At 33.7% G+C, this 19,372-nt stretch overlaps 2 protein-coding genes across 9 annotated transcripts; one reads left to right on the top strand and one right to left on the bottom strand.

Annotated features, from left to right (window-relative positions):
- The first annotated feature begins 892 nt into the window (after positions 1-892).
- Positions 893-3,686, top strand: LOC115952414. The gene is made up of 5 exons (XM_031069585.1): positions 893-1,082; positions 2,046-2,088; positions 2,180-2,271; positions 2,353-2,454; positions 3,228-3,686. The coding sequence occupies exons 1-5, from the start codon at positions 1,008-1,010 to the stop codon at positions 3,282-3,284; spliced, it is 369 nt and encodes a 122-aa protein (XP_030925445.1). The 5' UTR covers positions 893-1,007; the 3' UTR covers positions 3,285-3,686.
- Positions 3,687-4,557: 871 nt separating this feature from the next.
- LOC115953476 lies at positions 4,558-11,663 on the bottom strand. Of its 8 annotated transcripts, XM_031071135.1 has the most exons (14): positions 11,464-11,662; positions 10,187-10,265; positions 10,000-10,068; positions 9,823-9,897; positions 9,563-9,720; positions 8,804-9,001; positions 8,475-8,687; positions 8,161-8,376; positions 7,855-8,067; positions 7,393-7,746; positions 7,082-7,294; positions 6,806-6,982; positions 6,312-6,506; positions 4,558-6,015 (listed from the first exon to the last, which is right to left on the bottom strand). In XM_031071135.1, the coding sequence occupies exons 2-14, from the start codon at positions 10,230-10,232 to the stop codon at positions 4,984-4,986; spliced, it is 3,159 nt and encodes a 1,052-aa protein (XP_030926995.1). In that variant the 5' UTR covers positions 10,233-10,265; positions 11,464-11,662; the 3' UTR covers positions 4,558-4,983. The 8 variants fall into 8 exon arrangements, with proteins under 8 accessions (XP_030926995.1, XP_030926991.1, XP_030926994.1 ...); XM_031071131.1 differs by having other exon boundaries at positions 7,861-8,067; positions 9,563-9,897; positions 11,464-11,663; XM_031071134.1 differs by having other exon boundaries at positions 7,855-8,007; positions 9,563-9,897; positions 11,464-11,663.
- Positions 11,664-19,372: the final 7,709 nt, after the last annotated feature.

Below are 19,372 nucleotides of genomic sequence, written 5' to 3'. Positions count from 1 at the left end.
GTTCCAAATACCCTTACAACCTACGTTTAAGTAGAGGCAAAATTTGGTAAAAAAACTTTTTTAACTTCCACATAAAACACTATCTACAAAATAGGACCACACTCCTAATACACTCACGTTGGTTTTCAAAATTTAAGGATAACTCGGTAAAAATACATTTTTTTTTAAAAAAAAAATTTACAAATTTTGTAGTAGACCCATTAACTCCTTAGCAGAAGTTGTCATTCATCGTTTTTTAAAAAATAAAAATAAAAATAAAGAAAGAAGAAAAACAGTTACCCAAAAAGTAGTGATAAAGATAGAAAAATAAGGATAAATTTTGTATATATCCAATACCCTAAAACGTGGGGTTAAAAAAAAAAATGGTTATCTTTATTACTCCATGGTATACACTTCCAAGTTTGCAATTTGCTTCCTTTAATAAAATAGTCCGTCTTTCCCTTCGTCTCTGAATGCTGCAATTGAAAAGATGGGATGGACCATGCGATTACGTGTAAGAATGTTTTATATAGTTTTATGGTAGAACTTACATTTACTTCCATTCCTACAACTTTATAAAGTTTTTTTCTTGAAAACTAATCCAATATTATTCTATGATCTCATGTTTTGATTCAACGTGGTTCTTAGGAATGCTTGCTTGATTTGGTAAGTTATAGCTTTGGTGTGATTGGGTCTTATATTATTATTTTTTGTCTTCTCTGTTTTTTTTTTGGTCGATAAGTGTTTAATATTTTCCCTTTTTAGATACTTTCATCATATGAGATTTACTTTGTAAGAGTTTTGTTTTTTTTAATCACATAAAAACAACCCAAAGGGCCAAAACCCATATGGGCCACTGCCAAGCCCAGGAAGCCCTAGCTAGAATAAGGTAATCACAATACACGTTTTCTGTCCTCTAAAACCCGAGCACCACGCCAACGCAGTTGACGGTTGAAGAAGCCGTTCGGAAAAAACTAAGACACCCCCCTACCCAAAAAAAAAAAAAAAAACCCAACAGAATAAGAAAAATGGGGGAATCTGAGAATCGAAGCCACCTGGAAAAGACCTTGGAGCCCTTTTACCAAAGAGCTTCTGAATCTGAGGTTGGTTTCTTCTATTTTCATTTCTTTTTTTCTTTTTTTATAAAACTTTTCTTGATGAATTCCAATGGTTTTTTCTTTCTCTATATCTGAAGATGTTTTTGATAAGTCGCTATTTCTGATTATATGTTTCATGATTCTGGGCTTTATTTACTTTTTTATGGTATGGGTTTTTTTTTTTTTTTTTTAATTTTTTATTTTACGACCTTTATGTCTTTGTGTATGCTTATATGAATGTAGATTAAAGCATGTTTGAGTAGTTTGGAATTAAACTTGTGATTGGTTGGACTCAAACTTGGGCATTTTTTATATATGCTCTCTCTTCTTATGTTTTTGTTTTCGAAATTTTTTTAAAAAAAAGGGTTTGTTTTTATCACATTGTTTCTCATAGAGGTTGTATGTGGTGAGAGATGAATTGCTTGGATTTTTGATGGCTACTGGAAGCCTCATTACAAGAATACAAAAAAGTATCTTCTTTTCATTTAGAATTGCTTGCAAGTTGAAAATCACATTGTTTGGGCATAAATTTTTATGCCCACAAGAACAATTTGATTTCCATAAGAGCAAGAATCAGTGAACGTGTTTATAATTTACCCATTTAAAAAAAGGGTTTGGCTTGGCTCTAGTTCTCACTGGAGGTGACACTAGCTAGCACGATATGTATCCTAAAATGGTCACGTGTCGCGGGAGATCACTGGATGGAAGTTTTTTCCTTAAAAAAACTTGCTTGTCAGGAACCTGCTGCAGGTGTCCCAAATGTGTTCCCATTCAACCCAATTTTAAAATTAATTGTATAAAAAAATGATTTCATGTGGCTTTTTTTTTCTTTTTTTTGCACTTTATATCTTAGATGCAATTCATTTAGTAAAAAAGTATTTGTGTTTCTAATGTAAATAATATAGGTTTGTTTTTCCCCTTTCCAATTTACGCTGGAATTTTGCTAACTAGCTGGTTTTTATATAATAGGAACGCTTGTCCAGACTAGAAGCTGCCCTTACAAATAAGAAGGGTAGGTCCCAAGGCACTTTACTGAACCGATGAAATTTCCAAGCTACAAAATTTGGTCCTAACTTTTTTTGTCTGTGTCCATACTTGTTCAGGTGCTAAAAATGAGGACCATTTGAAATTGATAAGTGAACTTCAGTCAAAGCTTGAAGAGGCTAATGCAGAGCTGGTTTTAGAACGAGCAAAGGTTCTACCAATTTCTATTGTGTTCTCTTCAAATTTGGACAGTATCGAAGAGAGCTAAAATATTTTTACTTGTGACTTGCAGGCGCAAAAGCTTGCTGTGGAAAATGCAAAACTCCAGTATCGTATAACCCATCTTGTTAAGGCAGCAAAGGAGGCTGATCTCAAGTTGGAGCAAATGGAGCAAGTGAGTTTTAGTAATTTCTCAACCTCCTTTCACACTATTAATGGATAATTACTAAAAGATATACATTGTCTATAGGTGTATTAAAGTTATTGGAAACTTACAACGTGTTTTTGGCTGGTAGTTTCCGAAAAATGGATTGCTTGGGACTGTTTTTCTCTTTGCATTTTTGGATGTAATGTTCTTATCTGTGTTCTTTACATGGAGTAGAAAGATAGGTTTCAAAACCTAATACACTTTTTGGTTACAAAGGAGACATTTCTACTTCTTTTTCCCTTCTCTCTGAAGTAGCTTTCAGAGCATAGAGAAGAGTGGTTTAACAGAAGATGAGTGACATTACACACAAAAAATTGATGTTGCTGTGTTAATAGAACCAAAGGATAATAAAAATCAATTTCCAAAGAAAACTTACCTCGCTTGCAAGGTGTTTTATTATTATTTTTAATATTAAGAAACAAAGCTAGGTTTTTGTTTGTAAGATTTAAAGTTCTCATAAAGGTGATATACGGGTGCCCATTCTCCTTGAAGGTTGAATGTCGAAGGGTAAAGGCTTTTGGAATTTATATTCAACTTTCAAGGGCAAGAAATTGTGTTGATATTTTTGGGGGGGTTTTCAACTTAATTATTATATGATTAATCCCATAGGCAATTGCAATGGGGAATGGATTGTATCTCAAACTTTAGCCTATTTGAAACCCTTTATTCAGTTAGGTGGCTTGTTTTAATGAATGATATGTGAAATAATTGATTTGGTGTGTGTAATTTCTTTTGTTTAGGTATTGACAGGGAAGCTGGATGCCTTGAAGTTGGAGGATTCTAAGATTGTGAGCTGAGAGAGACAAATTTATGGCACTTCTATGAGTAGATTGTGAGCTGAAAGGACAACTTGTGGTACATTATATTTTAGAATGTTAATATGATGCCCCTTTATCATTTAATGATTTTCTCGATATAGAAGTGGTCTAATATGCATCTCTGCGGGTTGCCATCTATAAAATATGGTGGTTGTGATCTTACAACATACATAGATTTGTCAATGTACTTGCAAATGCCTTAAGAGGAATGTTCTCTAATTTTGGATTATGGTGCCCTTTTCTCTGGGGTTCGGTAAAGCTGAACACAGGGTCAATTTCTTGTACTTGCTCATTGTCCCCCATCTCATGGAACTTGCTCTTTGTCCAGACCGAAAAGTGTATGCAAAAATAGTGAACTTTTTTTTTTATTTATTTTTTTTTTATGGCTCTATTCTATTTCCTTATATGTATAAAATAAATGCAAGAAATTATTGTGTTTTACTAATATCTAACTAGAAAACTCCAAATCAATTAAGAGTTTCAGACCCTTTGTTAATAGTGTATGGGGATTTGGGGCTGTGCTTAAGTGGGTTAAGATCATGGAATACTACCAAGTTACAGGACAACTCGTTTGAAAAACTTTTGGTTCTCTAAAAGAATTAAATTTTTAAGTCCCCAAAACTTCAGAAACCTTAACTGGAACTTCGTATTACCAAAAAAAAAAAAAACCTCAGGAACTCAATTGATTGTGATAAACAAAAACCTTATAAGAATTATATATATATATATATATATATATATGTAATTTGCATGGTTCTGTATGTGTGGGTGAGTGAGAAACATGACTAAAACATTATTAATGCGACTGCAACATGCATAGCAATTTCAAAGACAACTTGGAAAATAACAGATTAAACGATAATGAAATTTCAGACTTATGTTCTAAGCGCCTTTAAAAAAGAAAAAAAAATTGTTTGGCATAATTATATTTCAACTCAACCCCAAGCGTTGGTTGGGCAACATGAAACCATATTTATTTATGAATTTATTGTTTTCTTTACCCCTCCGGCCACAAAGCACATCGTTAATGCTATAGAAACAACCTTTTTCTCAACAAATTTTACAATTACTGGGCTAGGATTCACCACTTTTTCTCTGTCACTCAGTAGCACGGTTCAACAATTATGAAATTTATTGTGAAAAAAGTTGTCACAAACTTGTGAAAAAAGTTGTCACAAACTGCTGAAAAAGGCCTTATTTTGCCCAACCAGCTAATGAGATTTCTCAAACATGGGCAGGATTTTTTGTAAACAAAATGGCATAACCTTCAATTGAAATGTGATTACAAATAGAACATGTTTTCACCAGCTCATCATGTACTTAATTTCAAGATCTGCCACAAGTTCATAAGCCATAAGATCGATGGCAAATTTGACATCCTGTTACAGTTGGGATATTATCTTCGTCATCAAAGGTATATCTTTGTAAGACATGAAACATAATTTCATGAAATCTAAAAACTAAACTTAAAAAAAAAACCCAAATATACTATATTTTCTTTTCTTCTTTTCCCCTTTCTTTGAGTTCCTACTGTGGATGATGAAGATATACCTCAAGAGTCTTTAAGTAGAAAAATGGAACCGTTCAAACTCCATGGAACATCAGACAATCACAAAGAAGGCACCTATGGAAACAAGGAAATGAAGCAGATGACCAATATGTACACCCGCTCATATAATCAGCAACAACCCAGTCTTTCTGCTAACAGTTCAACCAGTACTTGTTTTTTAAGCTTATGATACTTTGTCAGATTCTGTTCCTTTGCAATGCGCTTCAGTTCGTTTAGTGACAAATCCATCAAGTTCACTAATTTTGGCGCCCAGACCTCTGTATGGGAGTCATTCGAGGAGTAGGACTTGATGTTCTGAAGATTTTCCTTACTTCCATCATCAGCTGCATTCCCAGGCAAGTTTGAGAGGTCCTTATGAACAACTGAATCTTCAATCTTCAGAGTCATTGGCAAATTTGAAGTTTTCTTTCTTTTCTTCTGTGACACTGAAATTGAAATATTGCTGTCATCAGGAGCAACACTAGACTTTTTGGCTTCACACTGGCCAGGCTGAACTAATCCCTCAATGACCTCATTATGGGACTGATTTAAAATGACAATGTCAGTGCTGACTCCAGATTTTCTTTGGGTCTTGGATTTTGCAGTAGAAAAAATTGATTTAAGTTCAACAGATGAGAAAGCTGGTCCTTCGATCCATGGTCCATCTGACTCAATTTTCCTCTTTTTCTTCAGCTTCGGTGGCTTCAGAGGCAAATTTAAAATTGGTCTCTTTCCATTAGAAGCAACTTCAACCTTCTGATCGTCTTCTGCTTGTGATTTCCTCCCCTCTAACTGTTGCAGCTCGGTTGTTTCTTGCATCCTTTGATCTGGCATCTCTGAAAGTGAAGTTAAGGAAAAGAGTCCAGTTTCTTTTACTTTCACTCTTAGTGGAGGGATTTTCCTCTTGCATTCTGCCTTTGCAGATGATTCTGAAGCATCAACTTTGTCAGTTGGAGCAATCTTTGATCCTTTGCCACACCCTTTATGGGCAAATTTCACTGTCAAGTCACTTAGCTTTACTTCTAAATCAGGATTTCCACCTCCTGCTTGTCTGAAAGCGCCTATTTCTGAATCAGAATCAGAATCATTTTCCCTTCTGTTGAACCCAGTTGCATGTCTAGATGCCTGTGCACTACTCCCTTTAACAATAGCATTTGCAGGCTGTGCAATGGTTTAAAAAGATATTAACAATAAAAATAAATAGCTGTATAAGCAAGTGAAAAGAGTTAAGTTGAATTTTAACTTGTGATCTTACAAGTTTCCTCTCTATATCTCTCTCTTTTCCTTTTTCTTTCTATCCCTTTTAATTCGTAAGATTTGATCCTTAAACTTGTACGAACATCATTCAACCCCTTCTCTACTTGAAACAAGGCCCAAGGTTGTATAATATCTCAGTTTGTATTAACTATATACTAATCAATTGATTCAAATTAAGTGAAGAAAAGAGCTTCTAGTACCTCATCTGTTTTTGGAATATTTTCCTTGCCTTCAGGACTCGAAGATGAATTTAAGGTTTTATTTTTGTCAGCAGCAGTAGAATCATATTGTCTGACTTCATTTCCACAAACATTCAAGTCACTTTTACCAAAGGAGAAGCCAGCTGCATCTTTAACAGCATCAGAGCTAGAATCCTTCCTAATAGTTGTTGCAGGCTATTCATGTAAGAGGGAAAGACAGGAAAAAAAGAATTAGGATCGACTAAGGACACTTCAGTGGTGATAAGTCACTAGGACCACCTAATCTCAGTCTCATTGTAGTAACCCAATGATTCAAGCTAAAGGTTCCACCAAGTCTTCAACTAGTAAATGGGTGGGGTGGTGTCAAGGAAAGTCTTAGGTCCAGACTTGCTATAAAAAGATGGGAGAGAGAGGGAAGGGGTGTCACAGAGAGAGAGAGAGAGAGAGAACATAGGCACAGGTAAAAAAAGAGCACAAGAGAGATGGGGCAATACCTTGACCTTTTCACCATGATCTGTTCTCTTTTCTTCAGGCTTGGATGATGAGCCTAAAATAATATCATCTGCTGTTGGACTGGAATTGTAATCGCTCAACATTTTCTTCTTGTTGGAGTGGCCAATTGCATACGGTGAAACATTTTTACTTGAATTTTTCATTACAATTTTTGCAGGCTGACCATTGACAACAAAAAAGGAGAGAGGGAAAGGATGTTAGAGAGAGAGAGAAGACATGGACACAGGTAAACGGAGATTAGAACAAGGGGGCAGTACCTTGACCCTTTCACCATGATGTGTACTCTTTTTGTCAGGCTTGAATGATGAGCCTAAAATAATATCATCTGCCATAGGAGTGAAATTGTGTTCTTCAACTTCCCCATTCTTGATTTTCAAATTGGACTCACTCAACATTTTCTTCTTGTTGGAGTGACCAATTGCATGAGGTGAAACATTTTTCCTTGAATTTTTCACTGCAATTTCCGCAGGCTGACCATTGACAACAAAGAGAGAGAGAGGGAAGGGGTGAGATAGAAAGAGGACATGGGCACAGGTAAACTAAGAGCAGAACAACACAAGGACAGTACCTTTACATTTTCACCATGATCTGTTCTCTTTTCGTCAGGCTTCGATGATGAATCTAAAATGATATCATATACTGTTGGAGTGGAATTGTGTTCTACAACTTCCTCACTCTTGTTTTTCAAATTGGAATCACTCAACATTTTCTTCTTGTTGGAGTGGCCAATTGCATGTGGCAAAACATTGTTACCCTTGACCTTTTCACCATGATCTGTTCTCTTTTTGGTAGGCTTGGATGATAAGCCTAAAATAATATCATCTGCTGTTGGACCTGAATTGTAATCGCTCTTCTTGTTGGAGTGACCAATTGCATGCGGTGAAACATTTTTACTTGAATTTTTCATTGCAATTTCCACAGGCTGACCATTGACAACAAAAAGAGAGAGAGGGAAGGGGTGTTAGAGAGAGAGAGAGAGAGAGGACATGGGCACAGGTAAACTAAGAGCAGAGCAACATGGGGGCAGTACCTTTACCATTTCACCATGATCTGTTCTCTTTTCGTCAGGCTTGGATGATGAACCTAAAATAATAGCATATGCTGTAGGAGTGGAATTGTGTTCCTCAACTCCCTCACTCTTGATTTTCAAGTTGGAATCACTCAATGTTTTCTTCTTGTTCGACTGGCCAATTGCATGTGGCAAAACATTGTTAATTGATTTTTTTATTGCAATTTCTGCAGGCTGACCATTGACAACAATGAGAGAGAAGGAAGGGGTGTCAAAGAGAGAGAGCACATAGGCACATGTACAGAGAGTAGAGAGAGGAGGCGGTACCTTCGTGACCTTTTCACCATGATCTGTTCTCTGTTTTTCAGGCTTGGATGATGAGCCTAAAATAATATCATCTACCATAGGAATGAAATTGTGTTCTTCAACTTCCTCACTCTTGATTTTCAAATTGCATTCGCTCAACATTTTCTTCTTGTTGGAGTGGCCAGTTGCATGTGGCAAAACATCATTACTTGAATTTTTTATTGCTATTTCTGCAGGCTGACAATTGACAAAAAAAAGAGAGAGAGGGAAGGGGTGTCAAAGAGGAGAGAGAGCACATAGGTACATGTACAGATAATAGAGAGAGGAGGCAGTACATTCTTAGCCTTCACACCATGATCTGTTCTCTTTTTGTCAGGCTTGGATGATGAGCCTAAAATATTATCATCTGCTGTAGGACTGGAATTGTGTTCTTCAACCTTCTCACTTATGATTTCCAGAATGGAATCACTCAACATTTCCATGTCAGAGTGGCCAATTTCATGCAGCAAAACACTTTTACTTGAATTTTCTATTTCAATCTCTACAGGCTGACCATTGACAACATAAAGAGAGAGACGGAAGGGGTGTCAGAGAGAGAGAGAGAGAGAGTGCATCTAGGCACAGGTAAACTAAGAGCAGAAGTGGGAGGGGGAAGTGCCTTGACCTTTTCATCATTATCTGTTCTGTTTTTGTCAGGCATGGATGATGAGCCTAAAATTTTCTCATCTGCTGTAGTAGTGGAATTGTGTTCTTCAATCTTCTCACTGGGGATTTTCAAATTGGAGTCGCTCAACATTTCCCTCTTTTTGGGTGCAATTGGCAAAACATTTTTACCTGAATTTTTTATTGCAATTTCTGCAGGCTGACCATTGACAACAAAAAGAACTCACAACAAGCACTGATGCCACAATCCAAATAGAAGACTGGTTTGTGAAAATAATCTACATAAAATTTTGGGGGATGGGAGAATCTGCAAATTAGTATCGTCAAATTTGGTTTCAGAGCAAGTTAAAAAGATAAACAAATGAGATGAAAACATTATGTTGCTGCTGACAACCAATAACAATACTTCTGTTCTAGTTTGAAGTCTATATTACAGACAATTAGGATATTTAAGATCTGATCACTTCTCTAATATTCAAAGATATTTTGAATAATATTAACAAAAATATGAACTCCTTACTATACTTTCTTTGCTACCCATCCCTTAATATGATACACAGGCTAAACAGCAATTCAACAACTCAAACCCAACTGGTATGAACATATACTCCACATTATCTCAATGCACTGCAGCCATGAGGGACAATATGGTCCCCAATTTCTACGAGCAGTATATTTTCATAAGCATATTTTCTTGAAGCAAAATAACAGAGCAGGCAGAATATTAAGGAAAACATAATGACAAATTTTCTACTCAAACCTGCTCATCTTTCTTTTGGAAACAATTTCTGAGTAGAGCCTTCACTATTTCATGTACTCCCTCAGCAGGTCCTCTATGCATTAGCAACTGAACCTCAACATCATTCTCATTGGTATTTTTCAAACTCCTTATTGAAATGTCTAGGTAATTAATCTTTTCTGTCAAAGCATTACAGCATAATTCAGACCATTCTTCATCTTCTCCCCATGCTAATTCACTTTGAAGGGATACAAGATCTTTTTCAAGTTCATGAATCTCACCATCTGCCTTAGTGATCAAAATCCCCAACACTTGTACACAAGATTTCTCATTCAAAGCATCTTCTTCTATCACATCTACAACCACAGGAAATGATTAGCGTAGATGTAGACGAAACATGGATTTAACAAGAAAAAACACCAATAAGAATGCAGAGATGAGAAGGAACATAAATATACCATATCCATAACCAAAGTAAAAGTCGCACTGCCATCCAGATTGCATACTATAACTGCTTTCTTGATCAACTGAAAAGTAATTATCCAAATTCAACATATATTACAACAAAAATTTACATATTCAATATGATGTATTACTTCAAGAGTTCAATCTGAAACAATAGTTATACAAAATCAAAAACTAAACTTGACTGCAGAGGTTTTGTAAACCTGGTTGATATGACGAGCCCCATAGGTCGAAAACCATGATTTTCAAGAACCTTATCCTGAAATGCAAATAATGATAACATTGTGATTCACCCATTAATATAAGAGAATTTCAAATATTTGAGTGAAATATGGAGGTTTCATAATGAATTATAAGACCTCCATGGTTATTTACCAAAGTTGGTCTAAGAATACACTAGCTTCTTAATAGTATGGGAAACAATATTTCATACGAAAATTGACCAAATCTGTTCAACCCAGGATTACAAAAATTTCCACAATCAGGTCAAGAAACTCAATAGCTTAATAAACAAAATTTATTTCAACCACATATATTAGCACACTATTTTAACACCTGAAGACGAATACTTGAACTGTGTATTAAGCAAATATTGATAAAAGACAAAAGGCAAATACTCTACCAAAAATTCAGATTAATTAGAGTCCACGGTAATACAATTAGTGGGATTTAGGCAAAAGCTATTTACTTGATGAGAAGAGTAAAGCCCTGAAAAAAAAATTCACAAGAAGAACTCGGCGAAATGGTCTTTTGAGCAATTTAAATTAATCTAGTATCCTATACAATTAGAAAATTAACAAGCAAGCAAACTATCTCTTCCTCAACAAAGGAGTAAGAAAAACTTAGGCAATGTGTAAAGCAAATATTGATCAAGATCAAATACTAAAGCAATAACCCAAATAAATTAGTTTCAGGGTAATTCAACAAGTGGGAATCACATAAAAGAGTTAATTTCTTGAACAAAGTGGTAATAAAAGCAATAATCCAAATCAAGTTGTACTGAAAAATAAGCAAAGATTACTCACAATAATAACATAATACTAAGCCATAATACAAACTGATAGCAAAAAATTGATCAAAACCTCCAACAATAACAGTAAATAATTACTTAATTAGTCAATTCTATCATTTTTCTATAGCTGAAGTGACTTACAAGTATTATGATCAACGAAGAAGCACTCCAACTCCAAGACCATAAATTTTTCAATTAATTTGAAGCATTCAAAGAAATGAAAGTTCACAAATTAACAATTTTTTTTTTTTTTTTTTGGTGTTCAACGTTCAAAATGAATCCTTTGATAGAAAAGTAGCTTCTTCTTTTTTTCTCGGGAACCAAACAAAGTCCACAGACTACAAAATGTACTTTTCTTTTCTTTTCCTTTTTTCTCGAAAACCAAACACACACACACACACAAAATTATATGATTATATATATTAATATATATATATATATATACCTCAGGTTAGAGTTTTCTGTGACAGAAACTCCAATTGAGTTTCTAGGGTTTCGGAATCTCGATTTTAGAGAGAGAAAATGTTATGAGTTTTTTGTTTCTAGAGAGAGAAAAGCTGTAACTGAGAGTGAGTGAGAGTGACTGAGTAAGAGTGACAGTGAGAGCTGGGTGGGTATATATAGGAAATTAATTGGCTTATTGAGGGCAATATGGTCAAATTATTTTTTGTAGTGGCGGGTTAACTGGTCTGGAATTTGTTATGTCTGTTTTATGTTTTAAGTGTAGTGGAGGAGTTTTGGTGGGCCCTTACCATTAAGAGATTAATAAATTCTTGGATAATTTATATTTTAAACCTTAGGATTTATGAGTATAATAAATTGAACCCCTATATTTTAACTCATATTCAATTTTAAACCTCATGGAAACGGTTTTTTTTTTTTAAATAAATAAATAAATAAAAAGGGTTTAATTTGCAATTTGTTATATCTTTTAAAATGTAAGGTTTAAAAAGTAATTTACCACGGATTTTGTTGGATCTTTTATGTACATGAGGAAACAACTCTCCATGGTTTCATTTAGTTGAACTTTCTAAGCCTTTTCAGAATCAAGATTAGGTAGGAAAAAGAAGGTACTAAAAGTAAGTAAACTACTGCATACAGTTTTGGTTATAACGTGTGAGTTTAAGATTTATCGAAAAAAGAGAGGAGTAAAAAGAAGATGAGTTAGAGCAATTTTATTACATTAGCTTTAAAAATAACGCGGTTGACATTACAAACTTTAAATTCAAACACATAATTCCATCAATTTCAAGTTTTCTTAGAAAAGAAAAGATTGTTTATGCTTCATTAAAAAGTATAACTATGTGTTTGAGTTTAATTAAAGAATTGAATATACATGCCTTGGTTTTACTCTACAATTAAGAAATTTAATTAATATATGCTTGATGTAACACGAATTGTAACCATTGTCATATGAGTTTGTAAGCATTTCTCAATAAAACTCATAATCACTTCAACATTTTTCAAGTAAAAAAAGTAATTAAAATTTTGAACTAATAACTATAATATTTTCGCTCTCTCTCTCTCTCTCTCTCTCTCTCTCTCTCTCTCTCTCTCTCTCTCTCTATATATATATATATATATTTTTTTTTTTTTTTATTACACGTTTCATCAAGTGGGGAGTAAAGTTCAATGAAATTACTATGAGCTTTGTTATATTTAGTTTATTTACTTTAAAGGGTATTCCCGAAAATGTTAACCTTTTCAACAAAAAAATAAAATAACATGTTAAAAATGGTTAGCCAGTGCTTTAAGGCCATTTTAGTTGACAGCTTGTGTATTACCAATTTAAGATTGTGTCATATGCAAATTCTTTCTTTTATATTGTTACGTAAGATACAAAATGAAAATGACTGTCCATAATATTCATATAAAATTAAATGCTTTCATAGGTGCAAATAGCTACCTACAATTGTCACTAGCTAGTTTAAGATTAGATCAATAACTTCTTTCTTCATTTTTGTTTTTTCCCTTCCTGTTTTATTAGCTAAGATAGTAAGATAGTAACATGCTCCTAAGCACTTCAATTTTCACAATATAAATTGTTACTTGGAAGGGAAACCATAGCCCACACACTAAACTAAACCCATTACTATACTTAAATGCAAGCAAACATCTACACGAAAGGGGCTTAATACTAACAAAATTTAAATCTGTGAAATCAATTTCTACACTGTGGTTACCTTAATAATGCACCCTATGAGAACATTTTTCAAAATTAAGACACCATTAATTTTCTTGTCCATTTAGATTAGGAAATGAAAAGTCATAATCCATGATGAACAAGGTACTCTGTATGATGAATTTTCACATTAAAAAATAATGCTTGCTAATCACATGTAATGCTATATTAAAAGAATTGTAAAAAGGCATCTCTTTCTTTTTCTTTTTACTTTTTTTTCTTTTCTCTAAATAAAAAAGACATGGAGGCAACCAATTTGTGGAAAATCTTTATAGAACATGATCATAGTAGCAATTAGGTACGTAACTTTGGTATTGCCCAACTTGTTTCACCACATAGTGACTTGCATGGATATAATATCGATTTTCTTGTGGGTTGGGAGGGTTTAACCATTAAGTAGCAGGTTAGGTTGGGTTTTAAAAACCGTCAAGACCTAATTGACTCATATTTATTAATGAAAAATGTATAAATATTTTGTTCTAGTTGGCCTTTTATATAAACACACACTCATATATATACACATTTCCCTCTATTGTCTTTATCCCATATTATATTTAAGTTTTTTTTCTTCATTATCTCCATAATTTACACAGTTAAAATGAAAAAAAAAATTATACTTTCCCAAAAATATTTGTAAACATAAATAATGACATGAATATGGTACTCCCGGTTTAAGACTTGTGTACTTTGATGTACAGAGAAATGGTCACTTGGGTAAGTTTGGTAAAACTTCTTGAAATTGGGTTTTTAGAGGAAAAAAAGTGGTTGTTTTAATAATTGTTGAATAAAAATGGGCATTTTAAAAATTTTGAGAGTGTTTGGTAACATTAAGTAAAACGTGTGGTTTCAATAGTTTGATTTCGGTCAACACCTACCAAAACCAATCTTTGAGAAGCAAATTACCAAAAAGGATAAAGTATCTTGTAACGAGTTCTAACTTGTTATCTTTTTCCTTAAGAAAAATAATAATAATTGTTGTTATTATTATTATTATTATTATTGATTTATTGTCAATAATAATAGCTCATTTAATTTTCTCCCGCAATAATGATCTAATTAATAACTACATTTAATGAATTTTAACTCTTTCTCTGCATTAATGAACATGCTATAACTCCTTTTTTTTTCTTCTTTCTTATCCACTCATGCATCCACATGCGAACCCAATGATCCATCTCATTTGCCCTAAACTCCTCCATACCAATCAGTACCCCAAGATAATATTAAGCTCAATTTAGGGGCATATCTATGTAGGTGTTGTATTGTAAAATGGAGTCTCTCACTACAATTCTTTAAGAGAGAGAGTTGAGGGGTTTGGGTGCGAGAATAGAGAACAAGAATTCTATCTGTGTGCATTTCTTGTTAGTGAAAAGGGTAAAAAGGAGGGTTCAACAAAATGTGAGGGTAATTTAAAAATAACAGCTAAAGAGAACCCAACGACAATATTAAAAGTTGGAATGGGACATAAGTACGATCTTGAAATGCAACTTGCAGTGTCCATTAATCAAATGTGCTTATTTCCCCAATAATTGCGTTTTCATTTAGTGACTTATAGGATTTTGAGGAAATACAACCTATGAGATTTATCCACAAATGTTAAAATAATTTCTGAATTTAGTATATAACACAGAACAAAAGCTCTCCCGCTCAACTTGCTAAGTTGAAACCATCCAATTTTTCAACCAACCTCCTAATTGAGGTTGGTAGGTTAGTGGCAATTTAGTTGAAACTTTAGTCCTCAAACAAGGTAACCTAAACCATGCACAGTCCTAGTAGCAACTTTGATTAATCCTAGTAGATAGTGAAGAATTAATACTTAAGCGATCTATTTGGGAGAAGCATAAATACTAAATAGTCCCTTGAGTAAGTTTAGTCATTGATAGCCTCAACCCCATCGAAGTCCTATTAGCGTCAATTGATAGCCATCGTGACAATTGTGTACATCTGAGGATTCGAATTCAAGATGTTGACCTTAATCCCAAGGAAGCATTCGAATTCAACCTTAACGGTTATAGGTATCTCACCCTAATCTCATGATAATCCAATCACCTTTATTAATAAGAGTCATGTTCTAATCACCTTTATTATTAAAAGCCACGTGGATTATGCCACTGAACGTATTTAATAATCAATTCTTTAATTCTATGTTCTTATCCCTCTAATCATATGATAAATCACAAACCCGCAACACCCTAACTAACAAAAGCAAAAGTGATTTGTATTATTATTATTATTATAGAAAAGAAGGACCATACTCAAGTTCATCCACCTATGAAGCTTTATATGCCATTCAATCCAAAAATCACTAGTAATTGTATCGTGAAGATACTCGAATAATCTTGTAATTTGTTAATGTCATTCTTCTTGTACTTTTGAGTTTATTTAACACATTACAATTAAGACAAATGACAGTATTAGGATTTTAACATAGTTACTACACATAAAATAGCCAAAATATTCCATTAAGTGAGCTATCTAATCTCTTTAAAACTTCATCACATTATTAAATGAGCTACTTTAACCTGTGCCCTTAGGCTTAGAGGGCTCCTTATCTTTTCTTTTCTTTTCTTTTCAAAAAAAGAACACTCCTTATCAAGATCCAATTATCAATACAACTAACCAATGCACGAGAATAAAAATCCTTAACAAATTAACAATACTAGCTGGTGGTGAAGAGTCTCAGTGTGCAACTCATTCAAACCTGAGCTTTGGAAGACTAGTAAGAAGATAACACTCAAATCAAAGTGGTATCGGTATATATAGTGCCAGCATAAACTTCTCCAAAATTTACGACAAAACTCACAAATACAAAAAATAATATATATAGAAAACACGAGTTCCCATTGGGTTTTCTCTCATACCTTTGGAGTGGTGTTACATGGTCTTTATACTCCATCTTGATTTTCTGCATTTACTGAGGTCATCATATAATGGACGTGATGACAATGATGGAAAGGAGGAATCTCGAGATTCATGCCCATATTTGAAGATAATGGTTGTGTAGTGTAGATCATGCTGTTTGGTTAAAAAGGTCACTCCCTTCCATTTGGAGGTATCGTTCTTCCATAGTCCAGAGTCATCCTCCCCAAGGTTGGAAGGTTATTGCTGAAGTTTGCAGGATGAAAAAGACCCTCATTGATGAACAAATGAACTTAGACAGAGAGAATTTCGTAGCTGAACTAAGGTACTTAGATGAACGATTCACATCACTACTAACTAAGAGTTCAAAACCATAATTGGCTCAACTAAAAAATGTCTTGTCATCAAATAAGAAACTTGAATTCGAATCTCATTTATACTAAAAAAAAAAAAAAAAATCAATTAGTAGCCTGATCTAATTGTAAATAACAATCATTATACAGCGAATCCTAGGAGTTTAAAATCCTATAAAAAAGAAAAGAAGAAGAGAGAGGCCATAATGTTGCTCCATTTCATTAAGTTTGCATGAATATTAGTTTTTTTTTTTTTTTTGGTCTCTTGACATTTAAAAAGTTAATTGTTGTCTTAAATTATTCAAACATTATACTTTTTGCCATTTTGTCAATTCTCGTTAACTTTTATTTTGGGTCTAGCAAGGTGACACTATTTTTCCAATATTAAAGAATCTGATAGGTTTGACATGAACCATTACACTTAAAAAGAGAAGAAAAAAAAAATGATACACATAAGGTGAACTAGTAACAAAATTCAAATTCACAATATAAAATATATTTTTAAAAATTAGGGATGATAAAAAACATTTTTCAATAGTTTCTCAAAAAAATAATCTTAAAATTTTAAGGACAAAGTGACAACCGACAAACATGATAATATTTTCCAAGGCTTCAAGCACAAAAAAAATATATTTGTTTAATAAAAATATTTATTTAAAAAAAAAAAAAAAAAAACAAAGAATACAAATAAATATTATGGACAAAAACAATATTAAAAAAAGAAGAAGAAAGAAAGGTTTTTTTTTTTTTGGGTTTAAGTCCAGACTTCAGTCTCGCCTTCTTAGTTCTCTCCACACTCCTTAACCTTCGTCCCTCGTTGGTTCTTTCTCTCTTTGAAATCAGGGGCAATGTCAGACATCTACGAGTCAATTCGGTGGGAATATTTACCTGATGAGATTCTTACCCGTATTTTCACTTTCCTACCTATCAAATCCATTATCATCTGTACCTCTGTCTCAAAAACCTGGAAATCCCTAATCCAAAACCCAACTTTCCTTTCCACCCATCTCCACCACTCCCACAACAAAATCAAAAACAACCTCCTCCTCTTAAGCCTCTTAGATAATCTTTGTTTGGGCATCGACTAAAGAAAGAAATTGGGATTTCGCTATCCTCATATGAGACTCGGCTCATAAAGCTTGGGCGATGCTGTTATGGTTGCCAGTTCAGGCAATTGAACTGAATTTTTATGATCAATCTTATAACCTGGAAGTTCCTCATGAATGTGATAAGTTGTGTCAATTTCTGTTTGCACTTTGCTTAGATTTTTCTTTGTGGTAGAGTTACAATATAAAGGGACTTTATGTCTTTTATTTTGTTGTCAGAGTTTTCTTTCTTTTCCTTTCTCTTTAAATGTTTAGTTTACATTAGTATCAAATTTTGAAGAAAAAGTAGGATTTGTGAATGTTTGATGTATATATATAAAATTCTGATTTTTGTTTTTGAACTCACTATCTTTGTGGAAGCTGCCAAACTTTGCTATGAGGATTAAGATTTTCTGTTCAGTGTCATTACTGTTATTCACACTTTATTCTTTCAATGATTTCTATTAACTTTAAGATGGTATACAAAAGACCAATTCAAGAATTCCCATACACATTCTTCTATCTTCCAGTTAAAAAGTTAGCATTCAGTCAAGACCTTCAACTTCAAGTTCATGCCTGTATAACCTGTGGGGACTGCTTCCTAGTTTTTGGTGTCAGCTATGGCTTTGTTAAAGGGAGATTGGTTTGTGATAATTTGTTGTAAGCATGACTTGATTCAAAAAATTAGATAGACTAAGAAGGTGAAAACTGGAAACTTGGTTTGTAGCTTTTAAAGTTGGGAAGCCAGCAAGAAGTAGAGGTTTTGAGGCTAGAGGTTTTTATCTTTTTTTCTACCCTCCTACTTGCTCTTTCCCTTGGAGGTTGGTTTGGCAATCGAAGGTTCCTCCTAGGGTGGCTTTCATTTCATGGTCAGCTTCTTTAGAAAGATTTTTACAATTGATAACCTTTGCAAAAAAGGTATTATTGTTCTTGATTGGTGTTACATGTGTAAGAGGTGTTAGGAGTTGGTAGATCATCTTCTACTTCATTGCCCTATAGCTTTTGAGATGTGGTCCTTGGTGTTGTGTTTGTTTGGACCTTAGTGGGTTATGCCTCTTAAGGTAATTGAGTTGTTTGAGTCTTGGCAAGGTAAATTGCGGGCAACATTGCAATTTAGATTTTTGGAGACTTGTGCCACATTGTTTGATATGGTGTATTTGATGTGAAAGGAATGTTAGATGCTTTGAGGGATGCAAATGGTCATTGCTAGAGATTAATTCTTTTTTCTTACATACTCTCCTTAATTGGAGTGTGGTTTTGTCGCATTTTTCTTGTTCTTCCTTTCTTGTTTTGTTTGATAATTGTAATCTTGGTACTTGATTTTTGCCCCCACAGTACATCCTCATTGTGCTCAGGTTGGCTATTTTTTATTAATAAAATTTTTCTTTAACTATAAAAAATATACATTATTATGGATTAATTTCATTGGTGTTTGCCAGTTAACTGAATCTAAACAGTCTCTGTTTTGATGATTAACGAAACTGGATAATAGCAACTTCGGAGTTTGGAGGGAGAATAGTAATAGAGGAGTTTTTTTCTTTTTACCCCCTCCTTTCTTTGTGTTGCTACTGCAACTTTGGGAAGCAGAATTGCCTGACTGCTTTAAGCTTCTTCTTTAAGGGTTTAAAATTTCAAATTGAAAGTACACGAGCTGTCTTTCATTTAAGCTCAAAGTTCAGGAACCACTCATGCTTTGTGCCCTCCCATTCTTGTAAACACTCTCATGAAGCTCTCTAGCCCTCTATTCTATTCTGTCCAAACATGATATATTACAGTTGCTTAAGCCATTCTATTCTAGCTACTTTTTTTAATACACTCTTTAACATTTTAAACCAATCTAGTTCCATCTACATATTACCTGCAGGTTTGACACTT

The sequence above is a fragment of the Quercus lobata genome, chromosome 7 (genome assembly GCF_001633185.2).
Source record: "Quercus lobata isolate SW786 chromosome 7, ValleyOak3.0 Primary Assembly, whole genome shotgun sequence".
In the NCBI taxonomy this organism is placed as follows: Eukaryota; Viridiplantae; Streptophyta; class Magnoliopsida; order Fagales; family Fagaceae; genus Quercus; species Quercus lobata.
This window is presented reverse-complemented; position numbering and strand designations above follow the sequence as displayed.

Coding starts and splice junctions, on each gene's coding strand:
- LOC115952414 (XM_031069585.1), top strand. CDS start 1,008: ATGGGGGAATCTGAGAATCGAAGCCACCTGGAAAAGACCTTGGAGCCC. Junction 1,083..2,045: donor AAAGAGCTTCTGAATCTGAG/GTTGGTTTCTTC, acceptor TTTATATAATAG/GAACGCTTGTCCAGACTAGA. Junction 2,272..2,352: donor TGGTTTTAGAACGAGCAAAG/GTTCTACCAATT, acceptor TGTGACTTGCAG/GCGCAAAAGCTTGCTGTGGA.
- LOC115953476 (XM_031071129.1), bottom strand. CDS start 10,232: ATGGGGCTCGTCATATCAACCAGGTTTACAAAACCTCTGCAGTCAA. Junction 6,983..7,081: donor ATCATGGTGAAAGGGTCAAG/GTACTGCCCCCT, acceptor GTCAATGGTCAG/CCTGCAAAAATTGTAATGAA. Junction 6,507..6,805: donor ATCATGGTGAAAAGGTCAAG/GTATTGCCCCAT, acceptor TTACATGAATAG/CCTGCAACAACTATTAGGAA.